Below are 19,799 nucleotides of genomic sequence, written 5' to 3' on the forward strand. Positions count from 1 at the left end.
AGATTAATACGTACTGTAGCATGTGTCAGAGTTTTCTTTCTTTTTAAGGCTGAATAATATTCTATTGTATGCACAGACCATATCTTGCTTATTTGCTCACCCCTCATGGACACTTGGATTGCTTCCACATTTTGGCGGTTGTGAATAATACTGCTATCCATGAAAAGTCTTTAAGGACACCGTTTCTTTGTTGAAAAAATGCTGAGTATAATCATCCTTTGGTTTTTACTCAAGACTAACCTAGAGGCTAGTCTTGAGTAAATATAATTTCTGGTAATCCGTAAATGGAAGGCAAGGCCTACTCATTTTTCCTTCCAGTTGCTATTGAGAGAAGAACACATAGGCACACAGTGGTCTTTCCTTTCTTGCCCTCGTTTGCTTTTGGAGCAACTTTGCTGGCTTTGGCAATCTCAGTGCCTGCCTTCACAGACAGTGTGTCATGGAAGGTGGGATTTCAGTAGGCGTTTAATGGTGATGCCATTCAGGTTGTATTACACATGCCTCTTGCATCATGCCCACTTGTCTTTGCAGCTGTGGAAGTCAGATGACTTTGGCCAGACCTGGATCATGATTCAGGAACATGTCAAGTCCTTTTCCTGGTAAGTTGTATCCTCTAATAAATCTTGATGTACATGACCTCCTTTCTCCAGCTCTAGCTCCTTCACGGTGGACAAACCTGCCTTCACCTGAAATGTCAAGCATTTGGTTCAGGAAATACATTTTTCCAGATCTGAGAATTAGAGCTACAAATGCAATGATCTCACTGGGGGAACGAGTGGGCGGGATGAGAAAGTAAGGTTATTTATGAGAGGAGTGGTAGAGCTTTTGCATTTTTCAATCCATCAGGGAACCCAGGGGAATCTTGAGGCTCTTGCATGTTTGTAGAGTTTCATTTTTAGAGCATAATATTAGAAGTGGGAGTTGTTCTCTATATAAAATTCATGCATTTCGTTGGGCGCAGTGGCTCATGCCTGTAATCCCAGCACTTTAGGAGGCCAAGATGAGCAGATCACCTGCTGTCGGGAGTTCAAGACCAGCCGGGCCAACATGGTAAAACCCTGTCTTTACTGAAAAACACAAAAATTAGCTGGACATGGCGGTGTGCGCCTATAATCCCAGCTACTCTGCTTGGGAGGTTGAGGCAGGAGAATTGCTTCTACCCGGGAGGCAGAGGTTACAGTGAGCCGAGATCTCATTACTGTACTCCAGCCTGAGCGATAGAGTGAGACTCTTTCTCAACAACAACAGCGACAAAATTACAACAACAACAACAACAATAAAATTCCTGCATTTGTTCATAACATTTTCTTGAATGTCTGTTAAGTATAAAGCTTACTAGATGCTTAAAGGTATAAGAAGTTGAATAATTTATGGCTATAGTTATTAAGGAGATTACAGTTTAGGAGGTAAGGAAAGACATTTCGGGTACATAACACACATTGTGACAGAGGCAAAGAGGTAACAGACATGGCATGAAAAGCCAAAGAGAGGACTTATTCTTCCAGATGGGAGGATCATAGACAGCTTTGTAGAGGAGGTTGCCCTTGATCTGGGATGAGCACAACACGTAGGATATCCCTGTGTGGAGGTGTGGAGGACGGGAATTCCAGACAGAGGAACAAAGTGGCCAAAGGCACAGGACAAGCCACTGTGGTGCTTGGGTAGAGAACATGAACTCTTAGTTTTAGTTTTCGATAGTGTATTGGGTGAAGTTTTGAAACGGAAGTAGGTATTAGAATCTGTATTGCTTGAAAAAAGAATTTGGGCTACCTTCTAAAAGCAATGGGATACTACTGCTTTAACAAGAGGAATGAAATAAACAGATTGTACTAAAAGAAGTACTTCTTCTAGAAGTAAATGGTAATATACTTATTATAATTTATATTACAGTGATAAAGTAGCATAGGATTTTGAATTATATGAACTTGTACATATGCAGGCAAATGTGTAGGACAGATTTCTAGAAGTGAGTGTGATGGGTCAGTGGGTTTATCTAACAGCTCATCCATTCACTCACGTGGATGACTGATAGATATTGCAAACTTGACACCTCCAAAATTGACTCTTGATCTTCACTGCCCCAGATCGGCTCCACTCATAATCTTTCTCATTTGCACAGGCCAAAATCTTTGGAGTCATTACTGATTTCACATTTGTTTTATGCTTTGCATTCATTCTATCAGGAAATCCTATTGGCTCCACCTTCAGTATATATCTAGAATCTTCTACTCAGGTACCGCTTTTACTGTAAGCCTCCAGTGTCATTGTTCATTAGTTTCCCAACTAGTTTTTCTGCTTTTACTCTTGTTTTTCTGTCATTAACTCTCAGTATGTAACCAGTTTGATCCTATTCAAACAAGTTAGATCATTTTGTTCCTCTGCTTCAAACACTTTAATGCTTCATCATTTCTCTCAGATTAAATGTCAGATACCTTCTTACCACAGGGAACAGGATCTTTGCAATTGCTGTTTTCTCTGCCTAAAATGCTCTTACCCAAAATATACTTACTGCTTATTCCTTTACCTCATTCCAGTCTTTGCTCATTCCAGTTTTTTGCTTCTAATTTTGCTCAAACAACTTGGCTTCTAAATGAAGCCCACCTCATTTATGCCCACCTTAGGATCCTATTTAAAGCTGCACCTGGCTGGGCATGGTGGTTCATGCCTATAAACCCAGCACCTTGGGAGGCCAAGGTGGGTAGATCATTTGAGGTCAGGAGTTCGAGACCAGCTGGAAAACATGGTGAAACTCCGTCTCCACTAAAAATACAAAAATTAACTGGGCGTGGTGGCAGGTACCTGTAGTCCCAGCTACTCTGGAGGCTGAGGCAGGAGAATCGCTTGATCCTGGGAGGTGGAGGTTGCAGTGAGCCGAGATTGTATCACTGTAGTCCAGCCTGGGCGAAAGACCAAGACACTGCCTCAAAAAAAATATAAATTAAATTAAAAAAAATAAAATTACACCTACTCCCCCATTGCTCCCAATCTCCTGTACTGTGTTCTGTTCTATTTTGTATAGCACTTAACCACATTCTAATATACTATTACTATGCTTATTATTTGTCTTTCTCTCTTCAACAGAATGAAAGCTCCCCAAGGGCAGGGACTTTTGTCAGTTTTGTGCACTGCTATATCCACAGTAAATGAATCCTTAAAATTGTAACTTGGGTGGAGATTGCCAGATTTGCTATAGAAAATGTCAAGATTTTGGGAAGCCAAGGTAGGCGGATCACGAGGTCAAGAGATGGAGACCATCCTGGCCAACATGATGAAATCCCGTCTCTACTAAAAATACAAAAATTAGCTGGGCCTTGTGGTGTGTACCTGTAGTCCCAGCTACTCGAGTGGCTGTGGCAGGAGGATCACTTGAACCCGGAAGGCGGAGGTTGTAGTGAGCCAAGATCATGCCAGTGCACTCCAGCCTGGGTGACAGAGGGAGACTCCATCTCAAAAAAAAAAAAAAATGTCAAGTTTGCACCCATCTTAACAATGTAGAATAGTGTCTCTCTCCATAGCCAGTGTGTTAGGGAAGAAATATTTTGTCTGTGGTTTTAGTTTTTTGCATTTTCCTTATTATGAGTTAGAACATCTTTTAATCTGCTTAAAGGTCATTTATTTCTATTTTTAGTGAGAAAATATTTTACTATTTTTTTTTTTCAGTGAGAGAGTCTCACTCTGTTACCCAGGCTGGAGTGCAGTGACACTATCATAGCTTACAGCAGCTTCAAATTCCTGGACTCAAGCAGTCCTCCCACCTTGGCCTCTCAAGTAGCTATGACTACAGGCCTGTGCATCCATGCCTAGCTAATTTTTAATTTTTTTTTTTTTTTTTTTTTTTTTTTTGTAGAAAGGAGATCTCCCTGTGTTTCCCAGACTGATCTCAAACTCCTGGCCTCAAGCAATACTCCCACCTTAGCCTTCCGAAGTGCTGGGATTGTGGTCTTATTTATTTATTTGTTTGTTTGTTTGCTTAAGCATGATCAGGTTGGAAGGCAGTGGCATGATCTCGGCTTACTGGTATATTCACTGTGGATATATCAGTGCACAGCCTCTGCCTCCCTGTTTCAAGCAATTCTCCTGCTTTAGTCTCCCAAGAAGCTGGGATTACAGGTGACTGCTGTCACGCCCGGTTAATTTTCGTATTTTTAGTAGAGAAGAGGTTTCACTATGTTGGCCAGGCTGGTCTTGAACTTCTGACCTCAGGTGATCTGCCTGTTTTGGCCTTCTGAGGTGCTGAGATTATAGGTGTGAGCCACTGTGCCTGGCCTCATGCTCCTTTTCTATTTGATTATTAGTCTTTTCATGATTGATTTCAAGGAGCTCTTTATATATTTGAGATTAGCCCTTTGGGTGTGATACGAAATAGATTGTATGTGTGTATGTATTTTTATCTCCTAGTTTTTCATTTGTTTTTAGATTTTACTTGTAGTTTTAGTCCTCATTAACTGTAATGGCCCCAGAAGCTGTAGATACAGCTTGTGTTTCTTTTAGTTCTCCATGTAAAGTGGTATGTCTTTGAGTTGGTATTGCTTCCCTAGTAATAGAGGATGGTAAAGATGGAGCCTTAGAGCTGACCATCGTCAGACAGCCATAGACTCTGTTTATGTTTCCACAGAGGGTCGCTGTTTCCGACCCTTTTGTTATTTTCCTTGAGCAGAAGTTAGGGGATCTTAGTGAAATTATAACCATAGTCTCGTCCAAGGATAACCTGTGCTCAAGGAAAACCATTAGAACTTTCTTTTGTTTTATTTGAATTCTGAAGGGAAAATTTTTTTTTTTATCTGCTTAGGAAACTATAAATTATGAGGGCACCAGCAGAAGTACTAGATAAGGGAACTTACAATTTAGAATTTTTATTTATTTATGTATTTTTTTGGAGACAGAGTCTCGCTGTGTCGCCCAGGCTGGAGTGCAGTGGCGCGATCTCAGCTAATTGCAACCTCCACCTCCAGGGTTCAAGCAATTCTCCTGCCTCAATCTCCTGAGTAGCTGGGACTACAGGTGCATGCCACCATGCCTGGCTAATTTTTTTGTAATTTAGTAGAGACAGGTTTTCACCGTGTTGCCCAGGCTGGTCTCGAACTCCTGAGCTTAGGCAATACACTTGCCTCAGCCTCCCAAAGTGCTAAGATTACAGGTGTGAGCCACCACTCCCTGCCACAATTGAGAAATTTTAAGTTCTAAAATTGTACCTTCTGCCTCTGTGTAGATATACGGATATCTTGGGAGAAAGGACTGGCTCATCTCATTTAAGCTAGTGATGCATCTTTTAGGGGTAGGCTATTTGGAGGATTTTCCCTTCTAGGTTTCCCCATAATCTAGTCTCTCAGAATAATGATGTACATTTGTTCAACAATGCTTGGAAGTTGGGAGCAGCAGGAGTGAGGAAAGCTAATAATTTACATCGTCCAGAGCTGGAGATTGGCAAGACAGAATAGTGGAAGACCTGAGGAGGCTAAGGGGACTCAAAGATACTCTGTGGAATACAATTGAGGGATTTTAGGTGAGGCCAGCTGATGCTGATGACTGCTCAGCGATAGAGCCATGATTGAAATTTCTCAATGAGGGCAAAGACAATAGAAAGTAGGTGTCAGTGAGCGTAAGATATTGGAAGTCTAAGTGATTACAAACTATAAGAACTTGTAGGTTGAGCAGCTTACAGAAAAGGGAGGTCCAAATATGGATTACAGAAGAAAATTGGGATGAAAGTCACAGTTCTTTCTATCTCTAGGTGTTGGCTGCTGCTTTTGGCGAGGAAGGAATAATAGAGGTGAGCTGGGTCTCAAAATAGCTCAATAAAGGTTCCTTCCTCTGTGCCGTTTTAAAAATACCAAGCAGCCTCATTTTAATTTGCATATCCTCTGGCTAGAGGAAGTACTTTAATCAGTACTTCTAATTGTGGAAAAGAAGAGAACATGCCACCACCCACCCACACATGCACACAGAGTATCTGATAATGAAGAATAGTTTTCTCCTACACTAGGACCAAGGCTGCTGGTTTCTCCATTGTCCTGAATATCCAGATTGTAGAGCAAAACCCAAGTCTTCTTCCATTGTAAAAAGAAGCTGTTTTTCCTTTGTTTTTTGAGGCAGGGTGTTGCTCTGTTGCCTAGACTGGAGTGCAGTGGCACAATCATGGCTTACTGCAGCCTCAGACTTCCAGGCTTCCAACCATCCACCTCAGCTTCTTGAGTAGTTGGGGCTACAGGTACATGCCAGCTAATTTTTTTTTAATTTATTTTTTGTAGAGGCACAGTCTCACTATGTTTCCCAGACTGGTCTTAAACTCTTGGGTTCAAGTGCCCCCACTCCCTACCCTAGCCTCAGCCTCCCAAAGTGTCGGGATTACAGGTGTGAGCCACTGCGCCTGGCAAAAGAGACTCTTGTTTTTCTGTTTTTTATCTTTCTTTTTGGGAGGGGTAGGGGAGAACATGCTCTTACAGTATATCTCTGAAGGAATTTGACACGATTACTTTCATTATTCTGAGAGCCATCGTGCCTATGGAATTGCATAAGGGCAAATATATAACTGAGGCCTTCTGTCTTTCCTTAAATTATCACTTTGTATTCTCACTACAAGGCTATCTTCCCAGCCTTTTCATTTATTTTTTTCCCATTTGCTGAATGCTTCCCATGGCCTTGGTGTTCTTGAGAATGTTGGGAGACCTGGAGCAGATAAGTTGTCCTCTGAGCTGCTGTGTGGGGCTTCTTTGGGGAACACTGGCTCAGAAGTTCTTCTCCAAGGTAGTTTGGCCTAGTCATTCCATGTTTTCATTTTGCATTAGCTTCTCTAGTTGGCCCACAGATCCATTGCAGAAAGTATCTCTTTAGCTAGGGATACTATAGGGTAGAAAGACATCTAAGACATGGCCTTCCAAGGCATCTGTACTGTGTCTAGGAAGCTCAGACAAATACATAATGGTGAACAATAAAATGCAGTGTCTAAGAGGCATTACTGCATAAAGGAATAAGACTGATTCTAAAAATCAACCAATTCTAGGGGTTTTATACTTTTGTTTGGAGCTCAAGCTCATATAAAAGGCTTGAAATTGAGTGCTGCAGAGGCATGTTATTGCTGGTGTTGAGAGAAGAGAGGACAGCTCTCAGGAAGGCTTCTTAGAAGATGAAGACTTGAGCTTGATGACAGAGGAGAGTAGGAATTGGATGGAGGGATCCAAGTGTGTGCAGAGGGCGCCTCCTCACGGGAGTATACCATCTGCAAAAGCACAGTGGGGGAAAGGTGCCCTCCCTTTCTGAAGGACTTTAAGATCACTGTATGTGAGAAAGAGTTTGTAGAAGAGCCGCATGGGAGACGAAATGCACAGGCAGCAGGGCTCCAGATTGCTGAGATCCATGACATTGGCAGGGGACAGACAGACAGGGCAGCATCCCTTGGAAGGATCAGGCTCAGGGGTTCATAGTGTGGGTTCTCCAGTGATGTTCTTTTGAGGATGTAGCACCTTGTGACAACTCTCTTTCGTTCTTCCGAGGTTGGTAACTTGAGGCCGGAAACTTGCTTATAGCTTCAAGCAGTCCCTTGCTTATTTATTTTAAAACATTCTATCTTCTACTACTACTTTTTGCTCGTCTCAGGCAGGGCCGGGTTGTCTTGGGCTAAACTCAGGATGCTTTGAAAACAACATAAAACATTTTACAAATGGCAATTTTGTCCCCTCTATCCTGAGTCAAGGAGTAACCAGAGATATATTTGAGGCACAGAGAGTATCATCTGTAGGTCACAGATGATACTATACCATAGTAGGCCTAAAGTCTAGTTAATTATCCTCATTGCAAAACCTCCAGACCTCTAGTAATGAAATGTGCAAATGATAACAACCTTTTTTTTTTTCTTCCAGGGGAATTGATCCCTATGACAAACCAAATACCATCTACATTGAAAGACATGAACCCTCTGGCTACTCCACCATTTTCCGAAGTACAGATTTCTTCCAGTCCCGGGAAAACCTGGAAGTAATCCTTGAGGAAGTGAGAGATTTTCAGCTTCGGGACAAGTACATGTTTGCTACAAAGGTGGTGGTAAGTTGAATGCTTTAAAGAATAAACTACTTTTGAGTTTCCTTTATGAAGTTTGGCATTCTGTGATTAAACAGGTGAGTTTGCGTAAGCAGCAATTGGATGGATGTACTTGGGATAGATTGACTGAAGGATTCTCAACATTGACGACATTGATGAACATTCCCAAAGGGCTTGGCAGGTGCCAGGAAGTCAGAGGAGTGGAGAGGCCTAGGACAAACATTCAAAGTGGCTCTAGGCTCTAGGAATTTGGTTGTTTCCTGGTAGCCAAGCATCCTTGACAAAGACATATTTCTTTGAAAAGAACAAAGAATTGAGAGGGGAGGGTGGCTCAGTGGCTCCTTTCCTTTAATCCCTCTGCCTGATTTCCTTTAAACTTAGGCCGATTTCTTAGAGATTTTTCAACACATGCTAATTTACATGGCTAATAGGATGTGTAGTCATTGGCTAGTGGGAGTTAATGCTCTAAGAAAAGCAGTAATTAAGCTTCCAGCTGTCAGTAAGTAGCTTAACTCTCAGCCTTTGGGAAAAATCTTCCCCTTGATTTGATGTGTTGGAGCCAGATGCTGAAATGGTGGGCTTGCTCATTTAAAAGAGCTGATTACTTAACAGGACTTGTCTTGCAACTGTATCGCATTCAGTCTTTATCACCCTGGTTGTAAAGGGAATAACCAGGCCCAGCCAAGGGCAGGTGGGGCTCTTATTTCTGGGAGGCTACTAGCTTGCTTTCCTGATGGCGCCATTCCCTTGTTGACTCAGTCTCTGTTGAAGACCTTTGCTAACTGGGAAGTGGCTCTTTGTCACTGCTAACCTTAGAGACTGAAATCAGTGGTAATGTTTTCCTTCACGTTCCCATATACTTCTGTAATTGGTAGCAGGCCAAGTGGAAATAGGTCAACCTTCTTGGTAGGATTTTAGGGTCAAGAGAGGACCTCCCCAACAGGAAAAGCAGGGAGTAAGGACAGAATGAGCAGAGAGATGTGGGTGGCTAAAGGCCAGAGGCATTTCCAGTTACATACCTTGCAAAACGTTCTGAAAAACCACTAGCCTACGGCAGTTTTTCTTGTCAGGCCATTTGCATTGACCCATAGACATTGGCTCATTGCCTTCCTGCCTTGCCTGTCTCTTAGACACAGATACACAAATATGTATAGCAGTCCAGAAACACAAGCATCCTTGAATGGCTTTGGGGTTAGGGTGATGGGAACACAGATGAGAAATCAGGTCCAAGCATTGATGCCTTGTGACATCAGTTGGACAGTCTTGAGTTTTCAGTATCGTCTAAAACTTTGTCTTCAGTTCTCCAGTGTTTATAGGCCTTTTCTGCCTTAGTTCCTTGGGCCTGGGGTTATTGTGTGATTTTAATTTTGAACTCTAAAACGCACTGACTGACTGCCTGGTTTGTCCTCCTTTTTGTGTGAACTGGGGCAGGATGGATAGCTGTTATGCATTTCTCTTAACTGGGTTATTCCTAGGTGTCACGGCTGAGAGTTTAAGTTATATCCTAGTTGGGCTGGGTGTGGTGGCTCATGGCCTGTAATTCCAGCAATTTGGGAGGCCGAGGCGGGTGGATCACTTGAGGTCAGTAGTTCGAGACCAGCCTGGTCAACATGGTGAAACCCTGTCTCTACTAAAAATACAAAAATTAGTGGTGCGTTGGTGCACGCTTGTAATCCCAGCTACTTGGGAGATTGAGGCAGGAGAATTGCTTAAACTAAGGAGATGGAGGTTGCAGTGAGCTGAGATCACGCCACTACACTCCAACCTGGGCAACACTGTAAGACTCCATCTCATAAAAAAAAGAAAAAAGAAAGTTATATTCCAGCTGGAGCTTTCTGTGCCCTCCGTTCCGATCTAACAGCTATGTCTGTTCTCCAGGTGTAGTTGATTTACAGAGTGCCTGTGGTGAGTTTTTAATTAAACCTGGCCACTGGTAAGATTAAGGGTCATGTTTGTTTTGATCTCACTCATACAGTACCCAGTGCCTTGCACAATGTTTGGTGCACAACAGATGCTCAATAGAGTTGAATGAATGCCATGTTTGCCCACCTAATTTAAAAAATAGTCAATTTTTAGAAATTTGGTGGGAGAGGTATTAAATTATTGGTACTTTTAAGCAAGTCTTAACTTTCTGTATGGCTTATTTATATGCTGTTGGTGGCAAAATTGTAGTTATGTGTTGGCTTCTTTTCCTGTGCATGGATGAGCTACCAGATTCCAAGGTCAGTGGTGTTAGTGAGAGGATGTAGGTAGATGGGTTAAGTTGCCACTGGGAGGTGTTTCCCAAATTGTAGTCTTAGGAGTACCCACGTCAGCATCAGGCAAGGACAGTTGTTAGAAATGCAGATTCAGGGTTCAAATGCACTTTTCCCCAGAGCATCCCAAGGATGCCTAAGGATCACCAGCTTAAGAAACTCTGACCAGAGCCTTCTACAGGCAGATGCTTCAAGAAGAGTTATACTGTCTAGGGATTATTTCTCAAAGGATGGATTGATGAGAAAAGAAACACAACTGGCTGTGGATAGCACATACAATATGTGCTTTCCTCCATTTTACTACATCAGACTTCTAAACCACAAGGATAAACAAAGTCGGCCTTGGTCAGATAACCCTCCCAGTAGGAGTGTTGAAGCCTACAAGTATAACTTTTTATCTGGGGCCTGCCTGGTTCTAAGGCTGCGTGGGCTTGGGGAATTCCAGCTGGCTTTAATGTTAGATGAATTCACATCAAATTGGGAAAATCAAAGAACTGATTTTAAAACTACGGAAAATTGGTTTTGCATGATTAACTCTTTTGCTTCCTTCTAGCACCATGAATGATCACAGTCCTTTGTAAGTTACTGTTTCAGCCACCTGGCTTCTGCACTGGAGCAGTCTTCAGGTCTACTCTGTTGGCCCGCCTCTGTCTTTGTAATGTGCTTTGTATTTGTTGCCTTTGAATTGTCTTGTTTAATTTTTATTCCTTGCTTTTTGACATAAAGTTCACTTATTTGTCTTAATAGTCTACATCAGAATGATAGAGCCATTAGAGAAACAGTGAGGTACTCTGTGATTTGTTCATTTGTTAGTATGCAACTGTGAGGATCTTTCATTTGATAACAGTAATTGCTGAAAAGGTTGAGGTGGGTCAGGGTTAGCTACTCCCCTACAACCTCACAGCCTCACTATTAGATTGAGATCATCATGCAAGCCAGGCTCAGATATTTCTTGTACAAATGTGTATCAGTAAGCAAAGGCATGATCTGTGGACTTGAAGTCTCTTCTCTGTCCTTATAGGCGATGCAGCCACTCATGCCTTACATGCTGCAGATGCTGTGTTCTAGAATGCATGCTAGGAAACTGTGGCCCACAACCTGTTTTTATAAATGAAGTTTTACTGGGACACAGATATACTCATTGCTTATGTGTGGCTAAGGTTGCTTTCATGCTCCAGTGGCACAGTTGCATAGCTAACTCTACAGAGGCAATATGACGCCAAAAGCCTAAAATATCTATTATCTGGACCATATAGTTGTCTGACTACCTGTAGTTGCTGACTATGCTGATAGCTGTCTGTTACCCCTTCTATTCAAGTCGTCTGTTTTTAAATTGGGTTCTTTTCTGTTGTTAAGTTATAGTAGTTCTTTATTCTGTATATTCTCTATATACAAGTTACATGATTCACAAATCTTTTCTGCCATTCCATGGTTTATCTTTTTACTTGATTTTCTTTTTCAGCACTAAAGTTTTTATTTTTATATTATTCTTTTGAGTTGGGAGTCTTACTCTGTCACCTAGGCTGGAGTGCAATGGAGCAATCACGGCTCACTGCAGCCATGATCTCCCTGTGCTCAAGCAATCCTCCTACCTCAGCCTCCCGAGTAGCTGGGACCACAGGTGTGTGACACCACACCTGCTAATTTTTAAAATTTTTGTAGACATGGGGTTTCATTATATTGCCCAGGCTGGTCTCAAACTCCTGGGCTCAAGCAATCCTCCCACCTTGGCCTCCCAAAATGTTGGGATTATGGGCACAAGTCACCATGCCCAGCCATGGTTTTAATTTTGATGAAGCTCAGCTTATCAGTTTTTTCTTTTGTTGTCTGTGCTATTGTTATATCATAATCTGAGGTCATGAAGATGTACTTTCCTTTCCTTTAAGAGTCATGTAGTTTTAGCTCCTACAGTCTATGATTCATTTCATTTTCAATTAATTTTTATATCTAATATGAGTTATTTACCTTTGTTCTTTTGCATGTGGATAACCAGTTATCCCAGCGCCATTTGTTGAAAAGGCTATACTTTTCCCTTGGCACCTTGGTTGAAAATTAATTTCTCATAAACACGAGAATTTATTTCTAGACTCTTATTTATTTTTGAGATGGAGTTTCGCTCTGTCGCCCAGGCTGGAGTGCAATGGCACGATCTCTGCTCACTGCAACCTCTGGCTCCCAGGTTCAAGCAATTCTCCTGCCTCAGCCTCCTGAGTAGCTGGGATTACAGGCATGTGCACCACACCTGGCTAATGTTTGTATTTTTAGTAGAGATGGGGTTTCTCCATGTTGGTCAGGCTGGTCTGGAACTCCTGACCTCAGATGATCTGCCCACCTCGGCCTCCCAAAGTGCTGGGATTACAGGAGTGAGCCACCATGCCCAGCATATTTCTGGACTCTTTCTCTGCCCCCCCCCCTTTTTTTTTTTTTGAGACAGGGTTTTGCTGTCAGGCTGGAATGTGGTGGCATGATCATGGCTTACTGCAGCTTTGAACTCTCAGGCTCAATGGTCCTCCCACCCCAGCCTCCTGAGTAGCTGCAACTACAGGCATGCACCACTGTGCCTGGCTAATTTTTTGAAGAGACAGGGTCTCACTGTGTTGCCCAGGACACTGCATCTGGCCTGTTTCTGGACTCTTAATTCTGTTCTTTGAGTCTATATGTCTATCCCTCTGCTAGCATCACACTGTCTTGATTACTGTAATTCTGTAATAAGTTTTGAATTTGGAAAACCTGAACACTCCAACTTTGTTCTTTTTTAAGATTGTATTGGCTATTTTGGGTTCCTTGCGTTTCCATGTGTATTTTAAGATCAGTTTGTCAATTTTTTTGCCAAAAAAAAAAAAAAAAACCAACCACAGATGGGATTTTGATAGAGATTGATTCAACACAATTTGGGGAATATTACCATCTTAATATATTATGTTTTCCAATGCATGGACAAAGGATATTCTTCCATTTATTTAGGTTTCCTTTAATTTCTTTCAACTGGTTTTCCTGGTTTTCAGTGTACAAGTCCTGGACTTCTTTAGTTAAAATTTTTTCCTGGCCAGGCGCGGTGGTTCATGCCTATAAGCCCAGCACTTTGGGGGAGACCAAGGCGGGTGGATCACAAGGTCAGGAGTTCTAGACCAGCCTGACCAAGATGGTGAAACCCTGTCTCTACTAAAAATACAAAAATTAGCCGGACATGATAGTACGCACCTGTAGTCCCAGCTACTCGGGAGGCTGAGGCAGAAGAATCTCCTGAACCCAGGAGGTGGAGGTTGCAGTTCAGCCTGGGTGATGGAATGAGACTGCTGTGTAAAAAAAAAAAACAAAAGCAGAAACAAAAAAACCTAAGTATTCTTTTTGGCTCCTTTGTAAATGAGTATTAATTTTATTTTCAGATTGTTCATTGCTAGTGTATAGAAACATGATTGATTGTTGTATTATTGATCTTATATTCTGCAACCTTGCTGAGCTTTATTATTTCTAACTTTTTCGATGTGTGGATTCCTTACGATTTTCTGTATACAAGATGATGTTGTCTGCTATAAGAGACAACATCATCCTTTAATTCTTCCTTTCTAATCTGGAGGCCTTTTATCTCTCTCTCTCTTTTTTTTTTTTTTTGCCTAACTGCCTTGGCTAGAAACTCTAGTAGGAGTGGAGAGGAGGCATCCTTGTCTTATTCCTGATCTTAGGGGAAAAGCATTCAGTCTTAGACCATTAAGTATGATTTTTAACTGCGGGGTTTTTCTAGATGCCCTTTATCAATTTGAGGAACATTCTCTTCTATTTCTAGGTTGAGTGTTTTTATCATGAAAAAGTTTGGGATTTGATCAGTGCTTTTTCTGTGTCAGTTGTGATGATCTTATGTTTCTTTTTTTCCTCCTTTAATCTGTTAATATTGAGTATTACACTGATGGATCTTTTTCATATGTTAAACCAATGCACATTTTTTGGAATGAATTCCACTTACTCTTGGTTTATAATCATTTTTATCCTTTAATTTGTTTGGCAGAATGTACTGTCTTTGTGGGAAGTTTTCTAGTTACTAACTCAGTGTTTTTAGATTTTAAAATTTGTCTTTGGTTCAGTTTCAGCAGTTTGTATATTTCTAGTAATTTGTTCTTTTAAGTTATTTAATTTTTAATTATTCATTGTGTTCACACCAATCTTTCTTATTTCTGTGAGGTTATTGATGTTTCTTCTTTCTTTCTTAATTTTAGTCATTTGAGTCTTCTCTCTTTCTTGATAAGTCTAGCTTGTAGTCTAGTTTATTAAATTTTGTTAATATTTTTAAATAATCAGCCTATTACTTTTCTTTATTATTTTTCACTTCTCTATTTTATTTATTCCTGCTCTAATCTTTACTTAATTTTCTTTATTATTTTTTCTCTTCTCTATTTTATTTATTCCTGCCCTAATCTTTATTATTTCTTTCATTTTGCTTGCTTTGGGCTTAGTTTGCTTTTATGTTTCTACATTCTTAAGGTGAATAGTCAGGTTATTGATTTGATATTTTTCTTCTTTTTTAATATAAGTGATTACAAATATACATTTCCCTCTAATCACTGCTTTAGCTGTATTTCATATGCTTATGTTTTCATTTTCATTCATCTTAAAGTATTTTCTAATTACTCTTGTGATTCCTTTTGACACATTGATGATTTATATGTGTTGTTTAATTTCAGTGTATTTGTGAATTTCCTTCTCTTTTTGGTTTCTCATTTTATTCCATTATGATCACAGAATGTACTTTATATGGTTTCAGTTCTTTTACATATATTGAGGCTTGTTTTAATACTTAACATCTGTTCCATCCTTGAGAATGTTGCTGAACATGTGAAACAAAACATGTGCTTTAAGAAGAATGTGTATTCTGTGGTTGTTGTGTATTGTGTTCCATAAATATTTATTAAATCTACTTAGTTGATGATGATGTTCAATTTATCTTTTTCCTTTTCTGCCTTGTTCTATACTGAAGGTGGGAAAATCTTTAATTGTTGAAATCTCTAGCTGCTATCATCTTCAATTATTTATTTATTTCTTCAATTCTAGCTTTGGAGTTCTGTTGTTAGGTACATATATGTTTATGATTGTTAATTCTCCTAGATTGACACTTTTATCATTAGATGTCCTTCTTTGCCTCTAGTAACTATTTTTTGTCTTAAATTCTATTTTGCCTATTAATATAGCTGTTCTTTTCTTCTGTGTACAGTTAACATAGTGTATTAATCTATTTTCATGGTGCTGATAAAGACATACCTGTGACTGCAATTTATGATAAAAGATTTATAATGGACTTACAGTTCCACATGGGCAGAGAAGCCTCACAATCATGGCGGAAGGCAAGGAGGAGCAAGTCATGTCTTACACGGATGGCAGCAGGCAAAGAGAGCCTGTGTAGGAAAACTCCCCCTTTTTAAAACCACCGGATCTTGTGAGACTTATTCAATATCATGAGAACAGTGATAACACTATCATGGGAAAGACCTGCCCCATGATTCAATTACCTCCCACCTGGTCCATCCCGAAACGTGGGAATTCAAGATGAGATTTGGGTGGGAACACAGCCAAACCACATCACATGGCATATCATTTTTTCATCCTTTTAGTTTCAATCTGTTTGTATCTTTGAATCCTTGTAAATGGCATATGGCTGTGTCAGGTCTTTTATGCATTCTTTTAATATCTGTCTTTTGATAAGAGTGTTGAATTTACTTATATTTAATGTAATTATTTAAAGGTAGACTACATATATGCTATTTTGCTAGTTGCTTTCTATATTTCTTATAGTTTTTTTTTTTTTTTTTTTTTTTTTTTTTTTTTTTTTTTTTTTTTTCCTTTACTTCATTACTGCCTTCTTTTGTATTAAATACAGATTTTGTAGGGTAGCACTTAAATTCCCTTGTGCTTCCTTTTACTAAATTTTTCCCAGATATTTTCTTAATCTGTTCTTTGGGGATTACAATAAATATCTTAATTTATGAAACCTAATTTGGATTAATAACAATTTAACTTCAGTAGTGTACAAAATCTTTGTCATTATATAGCTTTATTGCCTTCCTGCCTTTGTGCTATTATCGTCTCATCTTTATACACTTTAAGCCCATCAGCACAGTTTTAGTCTTATTGAGGACTCCTTATATATGATGAGTCATTTTTCTTTTGCTGTTTTCCAACATTCTTTATCTTGGGCTTTCAACAGTTTTACTATGGTGCATCTAGGTATGGGCCTCTGAGTTTATCCCTTTAGGAATTCATTGAGCTTACTAGATTTATGTTTTTCATCTAATTTGGGGAGTTTTTGGTCATTATTTCTTCAAATAGTCTTTCTTCTTTGTTCTCTCATCTCGGTGACTTCAGTAATCTGTGTGTCGGGACACTTGATGGTGTTTCCTGGGTCTTTTAGGCTCTGTTTGTTTTTAATATATATATATTTTTTATCAGACTGAGACATCACAATTGACATGTCTTAAGGTTCACTGCTTTTTTATTCTCCTGGTTCAGATCTGCTGTTGAACCCCTCTACTGAATTTTTCTTTTGATTTATTATACTTTTGAACTCCCAAATTTCTATTTGCCTGTTTTTTTTAAATTTTTTAAAATTTCTTTATTGATATTCTCTATTTGAGGAGGCATTCTTCTCATATTGTACTTTCATACCTATGCATAATTTTTTTTAGTCCTGTGAACATATTTATGTAGCTTAAATTTTGTTTTTACTTACTGTAATGTATGAGCTTTTAAGGACAATTTCTACTGACTATTCTTTTTACTGTGTATAGGCTGTACTTTGCTGTTTCTTTGCTTGTCTCTTGAATTTTTTGTTGAAAACTGGACATTTTAAATGGCGTGGCCACTCTGCACCACTGACACCCCCTCCTTATGATTTTTAGATGTTGCTATTTGTTGTTGTGGTTTTTGTTGTTGTTATTGTTATTCAAGGAGTTTCCTGTACTGCTGTAAAGTTTGTGTTCTTTATTGTTATCGCTACCGAAGGGTTTCATAATTTAGCTTATTGGTCAGCTAATGATATGACAGAGATTTCCGTAAAAACTTTGAACCAGTAAGTCCCTCGGCCTTTGCTAATGGCCTCTGGGTGCGTGTTGGGGTATACCTTCAATGCTTTGGCAGGCAGTTTACAACTCTATCCTAGCCTTCACTTCCTGCTTATATAGAGCTTCAAGATTAGCTGGAGGTAAGAGATTAGACCCCGTTCACTTCTTTCTTGAGCATACTCACAGCTCTTATGTGCTTGACCTTGTAGAGTCCCAGGAATATTCTAGAGCCTATTAAAGGACATCTCCCCCAGTTTTTTCTTTTAAGCTTTTTAGTTAGCCTCTTTTTATTCCCAATTGGTAATACTGCCTTCAGCAGTTATGATGATACGTATTTGCTAGTTTTTATTCACTGTTTTCAGTAAATACCTTGGCTGGCTATAAGGCTGTTTATGCGATGAACTGCATTAGGCTATGTAAAGACAAGAGCTGATAATGCAGCTTTCCTGTGAGCCCCCAGACAGGTCAGGCTTTTTGGGAACTCCAGACCTATTCTGTCCTCTCCAGTGGCTGCTAGGCTGCTGTTTTTCACAGCTATTGTAGATGTGAGGCTGTGGGTTTCCAAGGCTACCAGAACTAGAGAGAGGGGGATGGGATTAGGCCAAATGAAAACAACACAAAGCTGGCTATTTTTGCCAAGATTCAGTCATTGTTCTTGAATAAATGTGTCTTGGATTTTTGTAAGCCTTTATTTCATTTGCAGAATTCTGAAAAAGTTGATCTTTATTGTCAGTGTTTTTCTTGGTTTTATGAATGAGTATATCTGGAGTTCCTGGAAATGCTTCCAATTAATATTAACTTTGTAAACTTTATTATAGGCATTTTCCAACCTACATGAAAAACAGTTAATGCTGATATGCCCTCCCTATGTACCCTCATCCATCGTCAATATTACTTGCCTACATTTGCCAACCTCTCCTTAGCTGTCTACCCACTAGTTTTTTACCCCATGGACTATCCCAGATGCCAGATTTTAGCTATGCTTTATTTATGATTTTTTTTTGTAAACAACATTAATGTGGATGAGGATGTTTTGCTGAAACTTTGTTGCTGCTCCAAGGGAGGATGTGACCCATGGCTCTGATGCTTCTGAACTAGGTCCTGTGTTTCCACATGGCTCAGTTCTTTATCCATTTTCTCTACCTGAGCTGCCATGAAATTTTCAGTGGTATAGCTCATTGTAATATCCTTTGGCCTTTACTTGATAAGAATGTCCTTTATTTAGTTCCTTTCTCCTCTTTTCTCCTTGATCCCCCTTTTCTTTTTGCTCCTGACACAATTTCAAATATAAATGGAAATTCAGGTTATTCAGATACCTAGGTGAATTTATTTTTAATTATCAGAAATGAAAACACAAAATTAAAAAAAATTCTTATAAATTCTCAGACTCTCTAAGATTGACTTAGATTAAAACATTTAAATCTTTCCTGGTCGTTGATGAAGGTATGTGTGTTTGTGGATGTATTAGCTGGTATAACCTTTCAGGAGGGCCATTTCATGATAGCTATGACAAATAAAAATTTTGACTTAAGAATTCTTCTAAGAAAGCATCCTACAAATAGTATTGTGTAGTGCTGAAAAAGTAATAAATACATACATATGTGTGTGTGTGTGTGTGTGTGTGTGTGTGTGTGTGTGTTTAAATATGTTCTTCGAAATAACCAAAATGACCACAAATAGCTGTTAAGTGGAAAGAGGTCTAAGATACATTGCTAATGATAAAATTTTAAATTGTAGGACAGTAAGATACACTGTTAATGGAAAAAGTTAAGTTATGCAGCAGCATTTATACCGTGATCCAAAATATATGTGAAAAATTAAATTGCCTGTGTCAGTTTAGAATTGTGTTAGGTTGCTGGTAAGAGACTAAAAAGTTTAAACTTGGTTAAAACTTAACCAAGTTTCGAGTTTAGTTTTCTCTTCCTTGCTGCCTGGAGGTAGGCAGTCTCAGGCTGGTATGTTGATGTCCTGATGTTCTTGGGGACCCAGATTTCTGTCTTTCCATTCCACCATCCTAACTAACAATTTCCATTCTTAAGGTTACCTCATGGTTCATGATGTCCACACTAGCCTTCAAGTCCTTATTGCCGTTAGGAAGAATAAGGAAAGACAGCAAGTAGATCTTCTTTCTACCAATTTCATCTATTTAAGCAGCCTTCCTAGAAATCCAACACAAAAACTTCTGTTTTTATCTCATTGACAAGTACTTAGTCACGTGACTATCCATAGCTGGAAAAGTGGTAGAGAAGTGCAGTCTTTTATTCTGTGTGGTGTCAGGGTCCTACTGCTTGGGAGAAAAGGGATAATGGATGTTGGGGGTAGGTGTAGCAGTGTCTGTCACTTTGTAAGTATGCTTGCATGTGGAGGCACAGTACATTTCTGAAAGGATGCACAAGATCTGTTGGCCACTGAGCACTCTGCAGGGTAGAGTGGGAGGAGGGATGTGGGGGTCAGAGCAGAGCTT

General features: G+C 39.7%; 1 protein-coding gene across 1 annotated transcript in view; it reads left to right on the forward strand.

The window, feature by feature from the left end:
* Positions 1 to 19,799, forward strand: part of SORL1 (sortilin related receptor 1) — a 175,587-nt gene that overhangs the window by 36,563 nt on the left and 119,225 nt on the right. Inside the window, exons 5-6 of the mRNA XM_017523565.2 lie at positions 532 to 599; positions 7,857 to 8,037. Coding sequence (XP_017379054.1) covers positions 532 to 599; positions 7,857 to 8,037 — 249 coding nt within the window. The remainder of the gene's footprint in view (positions 1 to 531; positions 600 to 7,856; positions 8,038 to 19,799) is intronic.

This window comes from Cebus imitator, unplaced genomic scaffold, assembly GCF_001604975.1.
Source record: "Cebus imitator isolate Cc_AM_T3 unplaced genomic scaffold, Cebus_imitator-1.0 Scaffold28, whole genome shotgun sequence".
Taxonomy (NCBI): Eukaryota; Metazoa; Chordata; class Mammalia; order Primates; family Cebidae; genus Cebus; species Cebus imitator.